We start from the raw sequence: 22,207 nt of genomic DNA on the forward strand, positions 1-22,207 counted from the left end.
CGTGATAACGATGGTAGACCCTAGGGCTTTGTTGCTTGTCGTAGTGCTTGATGCATCACAGCACACCGTTGCCGCCGAGGTGGGAGACTTCTCGTAGCGAAGACAACGTGTTGCAGATGGCGTCTGCACCATCTGCAGAAAAGATTGTTTGATCTCCATGTAGCGATGTAGTAGTGCATGTATGTTCGTCCGCACTCGCATTCTTCAGGGAGCTCGTTGGGACCGTCCAACAGACGATGCCAGCCACCGAGACAGCCCTACTTCGTCTTCATTTTGTGGCGAAACAACATGCCTGGTCCTGAAAACAAAATAGCATTTACCGAGCTCGTCGCGACCGCCTAGCTGTTGCGGTGCTAGCCGACTGGATCGGAGGGTTTCACAGATTCATGCTGGCCGCACTGGCGCATTACACTGCTCCCGTGATCTTCATATGACGATGTAGGTGAGGCGTCGGCAGACCATCGACAACTCTATTTCACCATGAATGGTGTTTCACCAGGGGGTATGCCGGGACACCATCGGCCTTATGGATGATCGAGGGATGATATTGCCCCCAAGCTACATTGTTGTTGGAGACAGGGTACCGGAGTGACATTGGCACCACCCTTATGAGCCCGGGTGCCTCTTTCCTACACCCATTGTTCATGTTGGTGCATATGATTGGTTGCCAGGATGCTGTCGGCATTAGCAGATCGACGTTGGGATATCATCGACGTCCACAGGCGTACGGGATTGCCCCCGATGCCTGTGTTGTTGGTTGGTGTAGAGACTCGACGTCGGGTTGTCATCGGCAACGCCGAGAAGTACCTCTTCATTGGCTCCAAAAGACGTTGGGGAAGCACAAAAGCTAGAAACACCCAACAAAACAAAGCGAACCAAAGAGGAACAAAAGGAGGGTTTAGTTGGGTTTTAAAATGTTGGGTTTCCCGTTATACACCAGCTATGGGTGTGACATCCGAGAAGGCTACCAAAGGACTTGTCATCGGGAATCGTCGAAGTACCATGATGATTACAAATCAACAACTGCTTAAACCTCAGTGTACATGTATGAAGACGCCGTGTTTCGGGATGCTTCCGAGAGGCAACAGAAATTCATATTCTAGCCCATCATCATGCGGAGGGGCCCCACGACTCGCCATGCCCCCTGTACATGCCTCATGAACCCGGAGACTTGGGTATGGTAGGTTCAGGGTGGATGGTTTTGGGAGAACAAATTGGCGATTTTTCTTCATGCCTTATTGAGGGGCGGTGAACGTGTACCTTCCGCCTCCTTTCCAGTGAGTCTGGTACTGCTTGGGACAAGTTGACTGCTTCTTAGACTCTTGAGATTTTTTTTGATTGCTTCTTGGAGATTTAGGAATTTTTTTGTGCGGATTGATTGATTGGCCGCGGACTTCATGAACTTGCTTGAACGTTTATGGATTCTGCTTGCACTTCTTGAAGACTCTTTTTCCATGACTTCTTGAAGACCCACCTTGAGAACTTGGAAGGCACCTGTTCACCTCTGTGGACTAAGAAAACCCTCAGGCATTTTATCTGGAGCCTTTTGGTGGCGCATCCCAGGGTTGTCATGTGGCTTCGTACCGAACCGACTTGCATTGGGCCATGTAGCCACCATGAATCTTTTCCTATAGTCTCCCCTGGGACGCGAGTCTCTGCGAACATGAAGCATGGCAGGAAACATGTAGGGCATGGGGTCTCGGCGCTCAGAAGTGCCCAAGTAGTCGTCTCCGCTGCCTCCAAAAGCACACGCCTGATACGTGTCGTGCATTGTGGGTGTAGGAGCCACTCTGCCTGCAAGTTGACACATTGTGCCACCCTCCGACAAGTCCTAGGGTAGCCGAAACTTCAATCAACAGTATGATGTGGTAGGGGAAAGCCAGTTTTTTTGTTGGACTGAGTCCGTTAAAATTGGGGAGACCAAGAAAATATCCACAACATGCAATGAAGAGTGCATCATGGAACCGATAGCCCACTGAAAAGGGTCTCCCCAAGAAAAAAAAGGCAACGAAAGAGGCAACATTTTAAGGAAAGTATTTTTTAAGGAACCTTCCGTTGATTGGAGGCATAGGCCGGACTCCCTGGGAATCAATCAGCTGGTATGCACCCCCGTCATAGACTTGTTCGACAACATATGGTCCTTCCCACTTTGGCTCGAACTTCCCCTTCGTCTTGTGCATGATGACGATGGGTCGACGGAGCACGAGGACCAACTCGCCCTTCCGGAATACGCGCTGCTTGACGAGCTTGTCGTAGGCTCTCACCATGTTCTGGCGGTAGAGCTCCAGGTTTTGCAGGGCATGAAGTCGCTCCTCTTCAAGGGCGTCAAGCTCCTGGAAACGAAGTTGTACCTGTTCATCTTGGGTGAGCCCTTCCTGGAGAGCCACCCGTAAAGAGGGTAGCTGGACTTCCAATGGCAGTACGGCTCCACTCCCATAAACGAGAGAGAATGGAGTAGCCTGTGTCGGGGTACGGACTATAACGCGGTACGCCCATAAGGACTCGAAGAGACGATCATGCCAGTCTCTCTTGTGTCTTGTCACCGTCTTCTTGAGTATCTTGCCTATCGTCTTGTTGAAGGCTTCGATCGCCCCATTGGCTTGAGGGTAGTAGCCGGTGGAGTAGTTCCACTTGATCTTGTACTTCTCCATGAACCTGTACATCTTGTTGGACTTGAATGCCTTGGCATTGTCAAAGGTGATGCGGTGTGGAATCCCAAAGCGGTATATGATATTTCGCTCTAGGAACTTGATGATGTTGTCGCTCTTCACCTCCCGTAGTGGAACAGCTTCCACCCATTTGGAGAAGTAGTCCGTCGCGGCGAGGATGAAACGATGCCCCCCGGATGACGGAGGGTCGATGAGGCCGATGACGTCAATTCCCCAGGCGTCAAATGGCCAAGAGGGAACTGTAGGGTGAAGCGGGACCGGCGGCTGGTGCTTGAAGTCGCCATGTACTTGACAGTTGTGGCATGACCTGGCCACTCGAAGGCAGTCCGCCATGACGATGGGCCAGTAGTATCCTGCAAGACGTATGCTATGATACATCTTAGCTCCTCCTTGGTGCCCGCCGCAGACTCCATGGTGCATCTCCTGGAGGATCTTCTCGGCTTCACCTCGATTAACGCACCGAAGTAGGACCTCCTGTCCATGAGACCGCCTGTATAGGACACCTGCTTCATAAAGATAAAAGGGGAGTCGTCGTTGTAGTTGGCGTCTCGCGACGGGGTCGTCGGGGAGACTGCCATGCTTGAAGTAGTCGAGGAAGGGTTGCAGCCACTCGTCTTCCTCCATGGTGTTCGTCATGATGGAGTTGACTTCGTACTCCGCCGGGAGGAGCTCCAGAATAGCTGGGAGGAGCCACCTTTCTTCAATATTTACCTGCATGGTTTTATTATCTGGGAGCACCAATGCTGCCGCTAGTTTTGCCAAGGCATCAGCAGGCGCATTTCTGCTTCGTGGGACATGGAGCACTTCAACATGTTGAAATTTTTCCATGAGGTTCCGGGCCGCAGTGTAGTACGGCACCAGTTCAGGCTTGCGAACTTCGTAGATGTCATTGACTTGACGAACAATGAGCTGGGAGTCACCAAAGGCCCGTAGGGAGCGGACACCCATGGAGAGCGCCAGGAGAAGGCGAAGATGAGCGCCTCATACTCTGCCTCATTATTTGAGCATTCTTCTTTGAGGAGGGAAAATGAGTGATACATCACCCCTCCTTCCGGCGTCTTGAACACCAAACCTGCGCCTGCCCTTCGTCTTGGGGCTCCATCAGCATCGGCCTCCATGCGAGAGGCGCCGTCGAAGTAGAGCTCCCATGGTGCGTCGAGGTCGACGGTGAAGACCTCCTCATCAGGAAGATCGGTGATGAGAGGGGAATCATCTGGCACCGGGTGCGCCGCGAGGAACTCCGCCAAGGCTTGCCCTTTGATTGCCTTCTGAGGGACAAAAGTGATATCGAACTCCATCATGAGAAGCGCCCATTTTCCCAGTCGCCCGATGAGCGCGGGCTGACTTAGCACGTACCTTACGGGGTCCGCTCTTGCGACGAGCTGGATTTGGTGCTTTAGCGTGTAGTGCCTCAACTTCTTTAACGCGAAGATTAGGGCCAGGCATAATTTCTCTATTGCAGAGTAATTTCGCTCGGCCCCCACCATGGTGCGGCTCAAGTAGTAGCAGGCCACTTCCTTCCCTTCGTCATTGTTTTGGGCGAACAAAGCACCCACCGAAGTAGGCTGCGCTGCAATGTATAGAATGAGTGGGCGCCCCTTGACAGGAGCTGCCAAGACAGGTGGATTAAGGAGGTACCTTTTGATATCATCAAAGCCGCGTTGGCATCCCTCATCCCACACGAACGGAGCTCCTTTCTTCATGAGGCTCGAGAAGGGTTGGATGCGTCCGGAGAGGTTGGAGATGAAGCGTCGGATGTACGCTAGCTTCCCTTGCAATGACCTCAACTCCTTAAGATCTTGGGGTGGTGGCATGTCGATGATGGCCTTGATCTTCTTAGGCTCGATCTCTATGCCTCGATGACGAATGACAAAGCCGAGGAAGAGGCCCGACTGAACGCCGAAGGCACACTTCAACGGGTTCATCTTGAGTTGATGTTGTCGTAGCCGCTCAAAGACCACTCGAAGATCTTCTAGATGATGCTCGCGTTCTTTGGTCTTGACCACCATGTCATCGACGTAGCACTCCACCGAATGGTGGATTAAATCACCAAGAATGCACGTCATGGCACGTTGGTACGTTGCGCCGGCGTTCTTCAATCCAAAAGGCATGACGATGTAGTAGAAGTTGCCCTTTGGGGTCCTAAAAGCGGTGTCGATGGCGTCATCTGGATCCATCTTGATCTGGTTGTAGCCTGATGAACCATCCATGAAGGATAGTGCGCCGTGTCCCGTGGTGGAGTCGACGACTATCTCCGGGATCGGCAAGGGAAAGTCATCTTTGGGGCAGGCTCGATTCAAGTCACGGAAGTCCTGGCAGATTCGTATCTGCCCATTCTTCTTCTCCACCGGGACGATGTTGGCGAGCCACCGTGGATACTTGACCTCCTTGATGAAACCTGCAGCAATTAGTTTGTCTACCTCAGCGATGACATCACCTTCGAGCTCCGGACGCAAGCGTCGCGGTTGCTGCTTGATAGGACGGAATTGTGGGTCGATGGCCAGCTTGTGGGTGGCGACACGAGGGTCCAACCCCGGCATCTCCTTGTAGTTCCAGGCGAAGCAATCTCGGTACTCCATCAAGAAGCTTCGGTACTCTTCTCGCTCCTCTTCTGTCAGCGTGGCGCTAACAAAAGTGGGGCGTGGGTCATCTTCAGTCCCGAGGTTGACCTGCACAAGCTCGTCGATGGTCGGCTGCCCTCCATCTTCGAGTTCTTGGGGTGCTGGTGCGGAGATGAACTCCTCATCATCACTTGGCTCGACGTTGATGGGGTGTTGTTGATGAGGAAGGATGAGCGAAGTGTCAGAGCCGTTGCTCGACGAGACCGACGTGGCATGGCAGTTGACTCGTGCTCCGTCGTTGGGCTCCTCCCCTTCATTTCCAGAGACATCGTAGGTGTAGCATTTCGCCGTAGGGCGGGTCAGATCGCCAAGGACACATGTCATGGCATGCTGATATGTTGCACCAGCATTCTTCAACCCGAAAGGCATGCTGGTGTTGTAGAGGTCCCCTTCTAGCATTGGTCGCCCTTCGTCTTCTGGTTCTCGTGGTGTTGGCGCGGGGCCAAGCTTCCCTTCATCGCTAGGGGCGTCGAGATCGATGTAGCCGAGCCCAAACTTTGGTTGGGCCTTGCCTTTTTGCTTGACGAGGCCCTCTGCGTGTCTCCACCATTCCTCACATATAGCCGGCGGTGGAGGCATCCTGTTGTTTCGACGAAGAGTGATCCCGGCCTTCTCCAACAAGCGAACCATCTTGGGCTCAGCCTTCATCGTGTGTAGCACCTCCTCTGGGTCACTGCAAGGTTTGGGAAACTCACATATAGAATCACATTGTTTTACCTGGGGAACCTTGTAGAAAATGGTATGGACTCCACATCCGGGTGAGTTGGGAATCGCCTAAACCTCCAACGGAGAAGCCACTGAGATGTAGAGTGACGGGGGCTGCACGCCTTGAGCTCCCCTTGCGACTTCCTCCATCTCTTTTATTCTTGTTCTAACCACTCCTGGTGCGGGCGCGGGTTCCTCCCTCGGAGTCCTGCGTGCCCGCAACATGATGGTTGGTGGCGCATCATTGCCGCCTATTAGCATCTTTCGACCCTCCTGGGCACCTGCAGAGCTTCCAAGTATTAAACAACTAGGGTCTCAGTGCACCGAGGTCGATGAAGAAGGGGTAGCCTCCTGACGAGGCGTCATTGCCGACCTCAGGGTGACTGACGTTGATGTCGGGAATCTTGCCTTCAATAGTAACGGGGCTGTTGGAACAGGCTCAAAGGATCCTGTCCCATGCGAGGTCGAAGTAGAGCTCCCGATCTCTGCAGGGGTAGAGCGATTGGAGTCATGGCGCCCTGTTGAGGATGATCGCCTATGTCCTTGGCTCCTGTGACTTCGCGGGAAGGAGTCCTTTGCTCCGGAAGGTGAGCACGGCATGAGGAGGCGCTTTATCTCGGCCGCCGGTGCCACACCTGGCTTGATCAAGACATCAGCCGAAGGTGTCGTCCGCCCAAACTGCTGGTCGCTGCCTTCTACAGGGAAGTAATACTTTGCATCTGCATGGTGAGATTCCTGCACAGTGTAAGGAGAGATGTTGTCGATGATGCGCTGCTGCGTGCCTTGGGTGTCGAGGAACTTTAGGCACTGGTGAAGAGTGGATGGCACGACGTGGTACTTGTGAATCCACGGCCTCCCCAAAAGGGCCGAGTAGGAGGTGTTCGCTTCGATGACGAAGAACCGCACCTTGAAGCTGAACGTAGACATCTGGATCTTCACCGTGATGGCGCCCAACGTTGGCTTTCCCTGGTTGTCGAAGCCGCAGATCATTACATCTGTGGACTCCAAGTCGTCCACTGTGAAACCAGCCCGCGTCAAGCTCCGAAGGGGCAGGATATTCACGGCAGACCCTGGGTCGATGAGGATCCTGCGAAGGTGTGCAGTGCCAATGTTACCCTCCACGTAGAGCGGTCGGTTATGGTCACTATCATCTATGAGCTTGTCTTCCTCGTCAAATGTTATTTCATTCACGAATAGGGGATTGGAGAAGAGGCGATGCTTCGCCATGGACACCTAGTAGAGCTCCGGAGCTTGAAGCTCCTTGATGAGGGCTGTGCGAAGGTCGGGCACCATCATCAGGGCATCATGCACACTCAAAAGTGTGGGGATTCGCTTGAGGTGAGCGATGATGTTGTAGTCGACGTCATGTTGCTTCGTCTTCCCTTGGCCTTGTTCTTCATGCACTTCCTCTTGCAAGGGCGCCTCTTTTGAGGCAGCCGGCTTGGGCACCCTTGTTGGCTTGATCTTCAGTGGCTCAGGTAGAACCTTGCCTCCACGCAAGTTCATGTTCACCTCTTCTGCTTGCATGTCCTTCTTCGTGTCTTCAGCATGGAACACCTCTTGCTCTTCGGGTGTGAACACATCTTCCGAATCAGAGCTAGGTGTGTCGCTATAGCTGAGGATGGCGTTGCAGCTTTCGATGTTTGATGATTGGGATGGTCTAGCTCCTTCTTGGTCTTCTTGCCTCCCCTTTGCCAGTACCTGCACTCGAGCGTGTGGCATGAACTGCTCCAAGGTGGGTAACACGTGCCCTGGCCGTGGGAACGACTCGTTTCCCTCCGACTTAGGGACGAATCTTGGTGGAGGGCGGCGTTGACTCGGGTCAACTCGTCTTAGGATCCTTGGGGTGGCTTGCGCCATGGGAGCTGCGCGTGGAGGTCGAGGTGGAAGGCTCCTCGGGTACGGCTTCCGGCGAACCATTCTCCAAGGGTCCTCCTTGTGGATGGCTGGGGTTGCCCCCTGATGGAGTGGAAGTGCTTGCGTCGTGGACAGAATGAGGCTAGATAGCTGGTCTTCAACCTGCGCGAGTGGCACCCACTTTTCTTCGTGCTCCATCTCTTGACCTGGTGCAGGGGATGAGGCCACACTCACCACGTTCACCGTGTGGTAGTCCGGGTTGATGGCTTCTGAGTCCAAGTTGATCCTCTTCTCATTAACAGCTCTTTGGAGCCATTCTTTGAAGGCGACACAATCCTCGATGACGTGACCCACATACCTGTGATATGGGCGAAACAATGGATTATCAGTCATCCGTACCTGATCGGGCCTCCGAGGTTCTGGAAGGTTCAATGCTCGATGCTCCATTAGCTGACTGAACATGTCCTTGACAAGTTCACGACGGAAGATGTACTGCTTCTTGAGGAGCTCCTGGATCGACGGGCGTTGTCTTCCTGCTGCCTATTCGCCTCTTGCTCCCAAGACGGGCACCTGGCCTTGGGGTGCAGACGAGAAGATCTTAGTGGTGTTTACTTCCGCCGGCGCCTTCAGCTTGCCCCCATTGTTAGCTTGCTTGGATGTCGCGGCGAAGCGCTTGGCAGGGTCGAATGCGCTGGCATTCTTGTAGAGCTCCATTATCTGCAGTGATTTCTCGAACTCAAGCTTCGTGGCTGCTACCGCTGTGCTTAGGGCACTGAAAGTTCTAGGCTCGCGCCGAGAGACCTCAAGTGACCAATGTTGTTGCATCCCATGGACACACATCTCGATGGCGTCCTCAAGGTGCATCTCTCTAGCGAGGTGCACATAGCTGTTGCGGAATCTGATGATGTAGTCGTCGATGGACTCATCTCATCGTTGTCGAACTTGCGCCAGCTCAACGATGGAGAAGTCCTTCTTCATGGCGACGAAGTGCTTCTTGAAGACTTCCTTCATGCCCGCCCAACTTCCAATGGATCCGACCGCTAAACGACTGTACCAATGGAATGCAGGTCCTGTTAACGACCCTGAAAATTGACGCAAGAGGAGTGACGAGCTGTTTGCCGTGTCGCCGCATGCCGCCTCAAAGTACGCCAAGTGCTCCCTTGCATCACCGGTTCCATCGAACTGGCGGAACTTCGGTGGGTGCCACCCTGAGGGGTATGCCACCATGTCATGCCACGCCTCATAAGGCTTCTCTAGCTCGCTCTCGGAGGTGCGAGGTGCTTGATCTATCGTCATTTGCTTGAACTTTTTGGCCACCATATCTTCAACAATGTCGTGGCAGTCCTTCAACATGCTTGCATTTGGCGCCACGTTGGCAGAACCAACGGGGCTAACCAACGGTCGAGCGTGCATGCTAGGGTCTTGGCATTGACGCACATCATTAAGAGGCGGCACTGCATGAGTGTCACCAAGTAGCTCTTCTTCTTGTGGATCCACCACCCGTCGCGGTGCGCCTCGTGATGGAGCACCTTGGTTGTTCATCATGAGCTCGATGAACTGGTCAAGCTTTGACGACAACTGGTTGATTGCCTGCCGCTGGTCCCTGACCTGTTCTTCTAAGGAAGCTTGACGCGCAGCTACTGCATTGGCGGCACCTGGCTCCTGGACGACGGCACCGGGATCTTCAGGGGCACCGCCACTGTTCACCATGCGAACTGGCACGGTGTGGAGATCTCTAATGCCATCTTCGGAGTCTGAGAAATCAGACGGGATAAGCTCTTGGTAAGGAGGGGAGTTCGGGTGCCTCTCCAACGAAGGCAAAGAAGATGAGTCAGAGAAGCTCTCTTCGTCGTCAGGGTCATCTTGGTGCTCTCCACCTTCAGCAGGCCCATCAGTTACACTCTGACGTGCAATGGACCTCAGTCGCGTGTTCGCTCCAGGCCGACTTGCAACCTGGTGAAGTTCATTAGGGTCTTCAGGAAGACGAGCCTTGATGTCGGTGTAGCGGCGTGGTGATATGTCTCGATGTCGTGAAGTGCTTCCATCCGCTAGCGATCCTTTGCCTGCAGTTACAGGAAGACATGGGGCCTTGGATCTTGCACCTTCTTGTGATGTCGAAGAGCTTGTCTTAGGGCCCCCCTGCTCCTTTGAACCATGCACACACATGGCCGAGGCGGGGTAAGAAAGTCTTCCAGAAGTCCGCTTTAGGGTTTGGCACTATCTCTTCATCTGAAGGATAGCCAAACTCCTGGGTGATGCGAAGAGGTCGCCATCCATTACTTGATTCTTGACTGGGTTGCACTCCTAGTGTACCACACAAAGCAAGGTTCTTCTCAACTGGCTCCTTCGCTTTGTCTGCCTCGTGCTGAAGCTTATTAGCCTCCCCATCTTGGTCCAACCTATCCGAAGGAACAAGAGGAGGATTCATGGGAAGTGTTGCGTCTGGTTCGAGAGCGGACTTGGATGTAGCATCAGGAGCCGCTTCGTTGTTGGTGGAGGTCGTAAACTTGGTTACTTCAATGCCGTCCATTGGTGTGGCCGTCGGGGGTGGTGTCTTCCAGTCCTCCAATGGGGGTGGTGTCATGGCCACCTTCACCTGTTCACCGTCTTTTGGGGGAAGGGATGAAGAAGGCATCTCCTTGCTCCTTTGCTCTGCACTGCTTGTGGAGGACTTGCGCGGTTTCGGCGCCAAACGACTGAGCAGGTAGTTATACCGCTCGTGTCGTTCTAAGTCGGGGGAGATGCGGAACCTGATTCTGTCATTTTCTTGAACGACCGCGCCATCGGGTCGTAGGCGTACCTGGGTGTGTCGAAGGACTAAGTCCTCTAGTTCTTTATATAGAACTTGGTGGTTTCTCCGGCGCCTCTCGCGCTTGCGTTGGTTATCCGTCGGCACGCCGCCAGCCCTTACTGGCACTGGTGGCATGGGGAGAAGTGGTGGTGCAGGTCGTCGCGTGGATGAGGAAGTCCTGTCCATCGTTACCTGTAGTTGTGGTCGATCTCCCCGCCTGGGAGAAGATGGTCGTGGTGGAAGCGCCGATCGCGAAGGTTCCCGTGGTCGCCATTGCTGAGTGGGCTGTGTGTTCCTTTCTTCCTCCTGGTGTCTTGACCATCGGTTCCAATGTGGGGGCATGTTGGGATGCCTCCGTTGTTGAAAGTGTCGGGTTGGTGACGATGGTCGTCGAGGTGCCAACGTGTGGCGCTCATGTTGAGGGCGATGACTCAGGGCTTGACGTCTGGTCCCTCCTGCACCCTGTGTTGATGATGTACTTGGTGCCGCGGGATCAAGTAGCCGCCTCTGGATGTTGTTCATCTGCTCTTGGAGTTGGCGAAATTCTCGCCGCAGGTCTTCGTCACGTGGCACTGGTGCTTCATGGCGAAAGACAGAAAACCTGTTGTTGTTGGTGAGAGATCGTCCGTCAACCGTGGAGGTGTGGAGGCATGGCGCCCATGCCCCCCGTCGAGTATCTTCAAGGTTGATGGAGACTATAGGGCCCGGTAGAACAGGCTCCTTGCGTGAACGCCGCTTCCAGAACTCCTTCATAATGGCCCGCCTCACCAGCTGCTTGATCTTGGTTGGCTCGTGCGCCCAGTCATCAGGGAACAAGTCGTACGGAGGGGCCTGGGTGCTCCTATAGTCTCCATCAACCGCGGAGGTAATTTGCTGAACACCTTGTCTGCCAAGTCCCTTGCTCCGAGGGACCAATCCTCCTCAGGCACCGTGCTCTGAGCAAGGCGTGAGGTAATTTGCTGGTGGAGTCGTTGTACCTTGCGATACTTCCTCCTATAGTTCCGAAGAGGGTGCGGGCTTTCCGACAAACGTGCGTTCGCCATGAGTTTCCGCAAGTTCTGGGCGATGGCCTCCAAACCTTCGAGCAGCTCAACCTCGATGCGTCGGGGTGCTGGTCGTGAAGGCTTCTAGTGTGGAAATGGGGTAGGGGCGTGATGGGACGCCGCTCTTGCCCGCCTGTTGGCAGCCTTGGCGCGAAGGCGTTGAGCCGCCTCCACGTCTCCTTTCATATCCGCCCTTGTCGACTCCTTCAATAAGGCACGTGCCTCGAGCATTAGCTCGCGACACTCCTTTTTCGCCTTGGCGGCCTCCCGCCTTTGCGCCTTCCTCGATTGCACAGTTTGGAACTGCGCAGGATCTTGAGCTTCATGCACGTAGACCTTGTCACCGAGCTCGATGACCATCATTGCTGGCATCGATCCAAACTGAAGCACCGATGGCTCCCAGTTGCTTCCGTGTGAGAGTCCACCTGCAGAAAAAGGGATCTCGATCAACAGAAATCCTCGCCGATGCCTTGTCATGCAGCATGCTATGTGGATTGGGAGACGGGCGAAGACGATTCAGACGACCACAGCGAAGCAGAGATGGGAGGAGAACCAGGTCCCACCGGGCGTGCCATTTTGTTTGACAAGAAAAATAATAACAAACAACGATGGTTATCGTGTTATTATCTCTCTACACGCCAGGGGAAATAAAAAATTGTGGGCGTGCCAGTGTACTAAGTACACAAATAAACAGAGGGAAACATGCACTTTATTAATCTCTCACTGGAGAAACAAAATTACAAGATCCCTTTACATATGCGCTCCGTGGCCTACTAGTGTGGCCTGCCTGACTGTGGCGATTGCGGTCTCCTGATTCCCGGGGCCTCGGAAGGCTCCCGGTTAATTACTCCCGCGGGTTGCTTCGCGAGATACCTCCGATTAAGCTGTGTGGTCGTCTTCGTTGTCTTTGCTTCTCGTCCTCCATGCATGATGATGGTGATGTGTGTGTGGGCAGCGGCAGAGCCCGTGTCCTCGTCGGTACACGCGCCGCAAGTGGCGTGGCCTTAGCGGTGGCCGCGCCTGCCCTGGCCGTCGTGCCTCGTCGGTCTTGGCGGCATTGGAGTAGTTGGTGTTGGGGTAGCATGGGTCGCGGTCGGCTCAGACTTCTTGATGACCTGTTGCTTCATCAGGGTGTTCAAGAGGCTACGCCTTGCGGGAGTAACGGTTTGGGGAGACAGGTGTCAGTGTAAAAACTAACGGACACACGCTCACATTGGCGTGGCCGGGGTGGTTGGCGCCTCATCTTGGCTAGACGCCAAGTATTTGGCGGTCTGCCAAGGCAAAGGCGCCGCCTCACAGGGCCGTGGAAAGTGGTGTCGCAAAGGCCGCGTCGCCTTGGGCTGGTACTACGCGAAAGAGTGACCTGTGCGCCGGCGATGCCATGGACCTGTACACTAAGGACCTGTCCGCCATAGTGGGTGCGCCTCTCGAAGGAGGGACCGGTCTTGGACAGCGTCGTTGCAATCTTTGGTTCAGTGATGGATCTGTACGCCATTGACCCGTTCGTCGGGGACGCGGGCCCCCTAAAGGAAGAACCGGTCTTAGACCCGTCGTTGCAGATATTGGTTCCACCAAGGATCTGTACGTCGTGATGGGAAAGGCGGGGGCTGCATTGTCGGCGAGCTCTGGTTCCACCGCACCGTCCCCTCCAAGAGTGCGACACAAAACCTGTCCACCGTGGCCTTGTTCATCGCAATCTATGCGTCATGAAGGGAAAAGCGAGACTCGGGCTGCGTCGTCAGCGAGCTCCGGTCCCGCCATGCCGTCTCCTCCAAGAACGTGATGCAAAACCTGTACGCCTGTGTATCCTTTGCCGTGAACCTGTTCACAGTGGTCCTGTTCGTCGCAATCTGTGCGTCGCGACCTGTACACCGTGGGCTATTCGCCGAGCGCCATGAAGGCCGCCATGGTAGAGCGCCGGGGCTAGCGGTTGAGCCGCGTAGTTGGCGAGCTCCGGCAACTCCTAAGTCATCTCCAGCTAAGAACATGACACCTGAAAATAAAAGGCTTGGCGTAGACGATCTCCGGCGGTGTCGGTGCAGTTTGCTGTTTCGGAGCCGTCATCTCCGGCGGCGGCGATGGGATCACACGAGGGTCATCTCCGGTGACCGGCACATATTTTCCGCGTAGCGCATGCATGCTAGAGAGGAGACAGAAGGAAATAGATGTATTAGATCAAAATCTCACCCTTCGGAAACGTGAGCTTGGTGTTCATGTCGCCGAAGTCCTTGCCGCCCTTGTACGGATGGCCGCCGGTCTCCGTTGCGGCTGCGGTTCCTGCAAGATGCGTTTTGCCTCTGGTGTTTTGTGAGGGGTTTGCCGTGTGTTGGATGGATGGGCGTGAGGGGTTTGCCGTGTGTTGGATGGATGGGCATGATGGCTGGCTGGTGAGTTGGATGGATGCGTGCTTGGTGGCTGGTGAGTGCGCCGGCGACGGATGGATGTAGCACCGGCGACGAATGGATGTGCGTGATGAATGGATGGATCTCTTGATGGATGGGTGCGTTGTGAAGGGCGGCGGCCTTGTGGCGTCTCTCCGTCTGTGCGTGCGTGAGATGTGTTCGTGGGCTGGGTCTCCCCCCCTCTCGCTATTGCCTCCCCTGTATTTATAGGCCGACAGGGGTAGCTACGGCGATGGTGCAGCAACCGTTTGGTCGTTCCGATTTCTGTGGACTAGATAGAGATGAATCGTTTGCGTAGTCTCAGCAGCTCCGTTGATGCTTATCTTCTTCTTCTTTTTTTTGACGTGCACACTCCGACGGGCTAACCAGGCGTACGTACCGGCTGTCGCGGACGCCGCATATAGCCAGGCTGTGTATAGACCGTACTTCCTACAAGTCTGCATGCAAAAGAAAATCAAAAGAAAAACAATACGTACATACCTGATCGCCGATGGTACATGATTTCCAAGCTGAGGTACACGTAGGTATTCGGAGATGTATAAATACACGCCGGCCAGGGCGCCGGTATTCATGTATGTGTACTTGCGCATGCGTTGATGATATGCTTACGTGCATGTATGGATGGATATACGAGCTAAACAAACTAACTGTACCTACATGCGTATGAAGAAACGATTAGCTGCTAATGATTGGTATGCAAGTATGTGTGAATATGCATGGCTCTCTCTCTTTTTTTTTAAAGTGCCACACATAACGATTTTGACTTAAATGGTACAAAAATGGGTCGAACAGTGGGTCACGCGCAGGGAGGGATGCAGGTTTTCGATCGTGCGGATTTGTCGCTAACCACCAGTCGACTGGTGGTTAGTCGCGTCCGTATACGAGAAATCTATCCACACAAGTATAATCATGATGTGTGGACATCCTTATTAGACCCAAAACTTCATAAATAGACTTTAAAAACTAGAAAAGAGCTGAGAATGCGAGTAATAGAACAAAGCCCCCACACAAGCCCCAACCAGAGGCGCAATTCATTTCTATGTCCGCTTTGCGTGGTAATAATCAATCCTGGGTATGTTTTACTTTCAAGGCGTCCCACGAGAGACCTCTTATTCCCCGAAATTAGTAATTAAAGAGTACTTCTTGTAAATATCACTCCCACCTTTCTAAGTTTTCGACAAGTGACGCTGTATGTGCGCCACTTGTCGTAACCTGAGAGTTTTCTTTTTTTAATCATTTATTCAAAACGTTTTATTTCTTAAACTATGCGCCCAAATCTCAAACCGTTTTCACCGTTGGATTACTCGCGTTGAGATCTTCAAAACTAGATCCCGTGTTGATACATTTGACGAAAAAATCACAAAAAAAAACATTTTCGAGAGGCACTACCTCGCCTCTCCTGGAAGCAAATCCGTGCCTCTCACGAAAGAAAAATCGTGCCTCTCGTAGAAAAAATGAGAGAACGCGTTTTTTCTCGTTTCCGGGAGGCATGGTCGTGCCTCTCACGGAAGCAAAATGGTGTCTCTCATGAAAGAACAAAAAAGAGAAAACATGTTTTTTTTTTAGTTTTCGAGAGGCACGGCCATGTCTCTCACCAAAGCAAAACCGTGCTTCTCACAGAAAAAAAAATGAAAACATTCTTTTTCCTTTTCTGAAATGGCACGGCTGTGCCTCTTGCAGAAGCAAAATCATGTCTCTCACGAAAGAAAAAAAAAGTATTTTTTCCGTTTCCGAGTCTCTCACAAAAAAAACATGTTTTTCACACAAATTTCTTTTCTCATTTTTTGTCAAAAAACTAAGAAAGACCAGTGAAAAACTGAAAAGTTGAAAGAACCTGGGAAAAAACCATTTAAAAAGCCAAAAATATGTGTGGAAAAATGAAATAAAAACAAAATCCAGAGGAAGCACCTAGAGCGCAACAACATGGCGGTGGCTGAGAGCATGCAAATGGCGCCCTCTCAACCCACCCCATGTGATCGTTGGGGAGGCTCCCGAAAGGAGCCCACGCACAGCCCACGTTCCCGTGCGCGTTTTACGCTAGCCCATATGTGGGGCGGGGCGCTCCTATTTTTTTCATTTCCTTTTTTCTGTTTTTATTTTTTGCTTCTTTAAAAAATCTTCAGGATTTCATAAAGTTCTTAATTTTTTCAAGGAATTTTAAATATTTTTCTGGATTGAGAAAATGCTCATGAATTTAATTCCCCCCCCCCCCCCCCAAAAAAAATGTTTGATTTTTTTTAAAAATGCTTCAAAATATACAAAATGTTCAAGAATTTAAAGGGCTGCCCGGTGCATGTAGCTCCCGCTTGCGCAGGGTCCGGGAAAGGGTCCGACCGGTCTCACAAAGTGTTCAAGAATTTAAAATATAAAAAATGTTTGAGAATTTGAAAAAATGCTTTAAAATAATCAAAAGTTCAAGTTAGCATTTCATTTTCATGGGGTACGTGTGCTAGTACTAATTATGAGACTGAACCTGATATGTGAGCTAGAGCTATGCTGGAAAATAAAAGGTGTGTTCATTAACAAAAAGAAAATCTGAAGCAAGGTTACATGATATTACAAGATCATCAAGTTTTGTTCACGTTTACCAGAACAACTGATGCAAGTCATGGTCCTTCGGAGCTAAAATATGAAAACAAAATTGCATTCCTCTTTCACATGCCACATATTCAGTTTTCACAAGCATACACCATTGTATGGATAATTATTCAGGAATCAGAACCAACTAACAAATAAGCAAACATAGATAAGCTGTAAAGAATAAAAGAAAATGCATGACAATAGCCAAGCAAGGGCCAGTATCATACCTAGAGTACAGAAGCTCGTGTAGGGTAGGACACTAAAGTAGAACCCATACTCGTCAACCTTCTAGAGCTTCCAAGAGTTGATCTTGATCAAAAAAACAAGCCAACACCTGAGCTAACGTAGACGACACCCACACCCTCTGCAGACCCAACAAAAAGTTATTCGACATCTTCATTCCAAAAAAAGAAAATCCCTGAATTACTGACAAAGAGAAGAAAGAGGTAACAAGTTTGCAGAGAAGCCATGCGGCAGTACCGGTGGAAATCATCGTAGTAGAATTGGTACTCGGCGGCCTGCATCAAGGATCACAAGAGATGGTCAGTACTAGAGACAAACGAAAGTACCAGTTTTTGATGCCGTTTCAAATCATACGCACCAGCGGCACACAACCATGGTGGTTCTGTTCTGCTTGTAGAGGATGATGCAGAGCTTTTGGTCTTGTGAGCCATACACAACCAAACAGCAAGACAAGCACATAAGCACCACACTGAGGAAAACCATCTATGCATCTCTCTCTACTGCAAACTGACAGGAGTAAAAATATCCAGTGAAGCCAGCAGAGTTTGGTTTGTGTATGTACCTTGGATGTTCTTCAGTAAAAGAAATATTCAGTGAAGCTAGCCGATACCAGAGACCACAGTGTAGAGTCGAGACTGCCATTGATTGAGGTCTTTATGTAAACAACTCGGAGATGAGTTAGTTGTGATGATAACAATGTGCCATGATCTAATCAGATACCGTGCACATAAGTAATAACCAAGAGTTTAAGTGAGCAGTCCACTATGATGAGGTACGTGAGCTAGTACTAACTGTGAAGGTCACAAGACTGAACCTGATCCGTGATTTTCTTTAACAAAAAGAAAATCTGAAGAAAGTTACAGGATAATACAAAATCATCAAGTTTGTGTGCATGTTTACCAATACAAGCGATACAACATGAAAACAAAATTACATTTTGTTTGACATGCCCACAACTGCTGCTGCATTTTCGTACAACGCTTTGCTTGGTAAGTTGCCTTTCTTTCCCTTACTTAATCTAGTACATTTGAATGTCTAACAGTAATATATCGACAAACTAGTGCTTTGAGGCACTCAAAGTATCCGCAAGATATAGTGAGTTGAAATCATCCATTGCCTCATAATCCAAGTTACTGACAAAACAACTGTAGTCAAAAAGAAGAAGAAACACGCACGCACGCAACAAGGCTCAGAACAGCAAAGGCAGTCCTGTACTGTGAAGGATTGTGCATAAGATCAGAAAGGAGGCTCATATTGATATGATCCAACAGCAGTCTTATTTCCATGCGTCTATCTCTAGGTGTGAGGCATCATCGTCAGTGCCAAGATGGTTAAAAGTAATGTTGATGCTGCAGCGTTTCTATTGATGATCAAATGATAGGGCGTGGGGATGGTGATCTCCTGGCTCGCTTTGACCACACTCTTCAAGGCATCACCATCCCCAGGCCCAGAACAATTGATTTGCTCTCAGAAATCTGCAAGTAATCCAATCTAGCAACATAAATCTGCAACTAGTCCAATCTTAAGAACAAGAGCAACCAGATGCTTCAACAAAGCAGCTCAAATCACAAAGCAACAACGAGACAAAGATGACAACACCAAGCAAAACATCTGCTTGACGATAACGATTTAGTTTGACAAGCAATGACCACTGACCACGATAGGTTTTTTGTTCTCGCAAGCATAACCACTGACCGAAGATGTTCACCGACAGGTCAAAATGATGCACTTGTCACCATCCCACTGCTTGTTCTTCTCTCCAAAATTTTAGCATGTGATGTCAAATCCTGCAACGAACAACAGAACGAACAGTTCAGTATATGATGGATCATACCAAAAAAAAGCACTCTGTAACAGAATGTGCAAGAAAGAAACTACAGAGAATACAGTTCAGTAGCGACACTGGCTCACAGGCAAAAAAGGACTATACTGCCAGAATTTGCCAAAAACAACAGATCCAACAATTCAGCACTGAAACTATCCCAGGGGGAAAAAATTACTTGTAAAATGCACAAGAAACAAAAGAACCAACAGCAATAAATTTGTATGTACAGTGCAGTGTGAGTTGGAAAGTTTGAATTTTGTATAACATGCATTTTAATATTCACATTCAGAATTCGAATGTCTGTCTCTCCTGGGAAGACATAAATCTGCTTGATCAGGCATTACAGAATTGTACACTGAAATTCAGCTACTTAATTTTGATTCTGGATAAGAATCACAAGGTTGGGTTTGAAGATACAAATGGTAGGAGACAAACCTGAGGTGGTAGCTGAGGAGCTTCATTCGTCTGGGTCCCAACGGCTCCAAGTCAGCAAGGAACTCATGATCTGGGAGATTTGCCGGCCAACTCACCATGCTGTGGCGGAATGGATATGCATCTCATCTCCACTTGGTGATTATCCTGCCCATACAGGAAACCTGCATCCTGTGTCCCTAGATTCTACGTAGGTGCACTTCTCTGATATAAGTTCATATAACCAATCTTCTTTGCCATGAAATAAACTGCACCCATGAATGCAAATTGTGAACGACTCAAGAATATTGCATTTTTTCAAATAACTACATCCGGTAATAAACTGAATTGAAGAAATACTTGCAATAAACTGAGTGGTCTGTCTGTATTTCTCAGGAGCTGCAACCATGCATCACTACTTTGAATCAGTTTTACCTGTTTCTCAATCTCGGCTATCTGTTGCCTCTGCTGTGACGGTGGAGCAGAAGTATTAACATTGTTTTTCTTTCCATAATCTGAAAGAGTGAGACCCTGAGCGCACATTCCACCTTCAGACACTACTCATCAGTCAAAGATTGATGGCCCAGATATGATGCGGTTCCGTAACCATTGCCTTGTCGGGCTTCAGCAACATCTTGGCCTTCTCATTATTGACATGTGATGCTCGTGGTATAAGCACAAGATGAGAGAATGCAGTGTAGGACGAGATACTTTTCAACCAGTCATCGTATATGTTATAAAGAACCATCTGCGGTTCCGTAGCCTTGAGAGAAAACTTGTCAATCTTCAAGCAAGCTTGGAATGACACATGGACTTCCAACATACACTTCCTTGTCACAATAATTTGCTTTGGTTGCTCTTCAACGGGAAGTGATCGAACTAGTGTAGCAACCTCCTCGGCTGTTTTCCACTTGGCTAGCTGCCCAAGACGCTTTTGTCCTGCCCGTACACTTCTGTGGATGACCTGCAGATTATAATCCATTTTCATTCAAGTCTTCGAAGTTGTGATGCTGCGCAGTTATGCCATAATTGCAAGAAAACTAGAGCTAAAAGCGAAATAAAGGGAAAATTGAAGACTCTTTCTTATTCTCTCCCTCAGCACATACATAGCAGGATTTGACTGTCAAAAGAGAAAATAAACAAGCATGTCATTTATTAAATAAGACATTTTTTACTACAACAGAGATATTGGCATAGAGCTAGATTTGTTACAGTTAGCATGGTTATTACCTTCATGAGTTCATTGCTTGCTAGAGGAGGGGCTTTCACCCCGGGAAGCAGTTACCAAAAGCAGAGTGCAAATTATAAACTAGATCAGTCCAATCATCACCACTGAAAGAAATATTAATCAACATTAAGCACAGAAGACTCAGACAAGGCAAGAAATTGGCAGTTAATGGATACTCAAAACCATACCAGTGGGAGAAGGGTAGATGGACATATTATCTGTCGGGTAGTCCACAAATTTTGTTCTTGTGTAACGTTCTATGTCATGTGAATCGTAGTCTCCCCATCTTAGTTGCACATCAATCCAATACTTGTTACTGGCTTTCTGATCGAAGACATCCTTTGACGCAGGAACTAAGCTTGGCTTGGAGATGTGCTTTCTGATCGAAGACGTGCTCTGCTTCGCGGCTGCACAGTTGGTGGCAAGGTGCTCCAGGAAAATCCCTGCGTGGCTGCAGCTGCAGCAGTGGCTGAGAACAATGGCGACGTTTGTGGGCGCCGTCTCCTCCCTGGAGGCCTTGACCGTCCCCTAGGTCCACTTCGCCAGACCTGGGAGCGGCGGCGCGCCATCGTCCCTTCCTTGGAATTGTTGCCTGAGTGTTTGTGGTATTGGTTGCCTTGGTGGTCTTGCGAGGCTTGGGGTGGCGTGGTGTTGGGCGATGGTTACTGTTTGTGGGGATGGCCTTCGGGTGCTATGTACATCGTCACCGGTGTCTCTTGGACGACATCTTCCACAAGTCCGGTTGTTTCGTACTGTCCACCAGCCGATCCCTAAAGATCTACTTATGCATCAATAGAGTAATCATAATGCTCACTTACTAGACCTAAAATCTCATAATCCACCGAACATTTTTGACAATCTCCGCAAGATCACAATCACGTAACTAAATCAAAGAAAAACTCGTAGTTCATTGTTAAATATGCTTCAAGATCACAATAACCTAACTAAATCCAAATTGTTTCAAAATTAACTGAAGATATGTTTATCCACCAATATAATAATAGCCATGCTCATACTAGACCTAAAATCTCATAATCAACCGAACATGTTTTACTATCTCCTCAAGATCACAATCACCTAACTAAATCCACCTAAAATTTCATAATCCACCATGAACTTTAGTTCAATATCACAATCACCTAACTAAATCCAAATAGTTGCAAGATTGATTGAAAATATATTCATCCACCAATATAATAGTATCCATGCTCATACTAGACCTAAAATCTCATAATCCAAACTTTTTTGACTCCTCAAGATCACAGTCACATAACTAAATCCACCGTGAATTTTGGTTCAAGATCATAATCACCTAACTAAATCCATATTGTTGCAAGAGTGATTGAAGATCTATTTATCCACCAATATAGTAGTAGCCATGCTCATATTAGACCTAAAATCTCATAATCCACCTAACATTTTTTACTATCTCAAGATCATAGTCATCTAACTAAATCCACGTAAAATTTTATCATACAATGTGAATTTTGGTTCGAGATCATAATCACCTAACTAAATCCAAAATTTTGCAAGATTAATTGAAGATCTGTTTATCCACCAATATAATAGTAGCCATGCTCATAGTAGATGTAAAATCTCATAATCCACTGAACATCTTTAAGTATCTCCTCAACATCAATCACCTAACTCAATCCACCTATAATATCATTATCATAATCCACAGACAAATTTGCTTCAAGTCACCATCACCTAACTAAATCAAAAGTGTTCCAAGATGAATTGAATATAAGTTTATCCATCAATATAATAATCATTATACTCACATACTAGATCTAAAATCTCATAATTCATTAGACATTTTTTACTATCTC

At 49.5% G+C, this 22,207-nt stretch overlaps 1 protein-coding gene and 1 pseudogene across 2 annotated transcripts; both read right to left on the reverse strand.

Annotated features, from left to right (window-relative positions):
• Nucleotides 1–3,418: 3,418 nt before the first annotated feature.
• LOC147966653 (uncharacterized) lies at nucleotides 3,419–7,222 on the reverse strand. Its single transcript, XM_087530906.1, has 2 exons — nucleotides 6,591–7,222; nucleotides 3,419–5,963 (listed from the first exon to the last, which is right to left on the reverse strand). Exons 1-2 carry the CDS (start codon nucleotides 7,220–7,222, stop codon nucleotides 3,419–3,421), a joined length of 3,177 nt encoding a protein of 1,058 aa, XP_087387032.1.
• A 9,417-nt stretch (nucleotides 7,223–16,639) lies between these two features.
• Nucleotides 16,640–20,944, reverse strand: LOC125517026 (pre-mRNA-processing-splicing factor 8A-like; annotated as a pseudogene). The gene is made up of 8 exons (XR_015609308.1): nucleotides 20,924–20,944; nucleotides 20,693–20,832; nucleotides 20,378–20,479; nucleotides 19,172–20,267; nucleotides 17,474–18,698; nucleotides 17,270–17,330; nucleotides 17,149–17,186; nucleotides 16,640–17,032 (listed from the first exon to the last, which is right to left on the reverse strand). The product of XR_015609308.1 is annotated as a pre-mRNA-processing-splicing factor 8A-like (transcript).
• Between the last annotated feature and the right edge of the window lie 1,263 nt (nucleotides 20,945–22,207).

This window comes from Triticum urartu, chromosome 6A (genome assembly GCF_056163025.1).
Source record: "Triticum urartu cultivar PI428250 chromosome 6A, HENAU_Tu73, whole genome shotgun sequence".
Taxonomy (NCBI): domain Eukaryota; kingdom Viridiplantae; phylum Streptophyta; class Magnoliopsida; order Poales; family Poaceae; genus Triticum; species Triticum urartu.

Bases quoted from the DNA above. Each gene is read 5' to 3' on its own strand.
- LOC147966653 (XM_087530906.1), bottom strand. From the start codon at position 7,222: ATGGCGAAGCATCGCCTCTTCTCCAATCCCCTATTCGTGAATGAAATA. The intron at 5,964-6,590 runs GTGCTCACCTTC...CAAACCTTGCAG, and splicing joins ATAAAGCGCCTCCTCATGCC to TGACCCAGAGGAGGTGCTAC.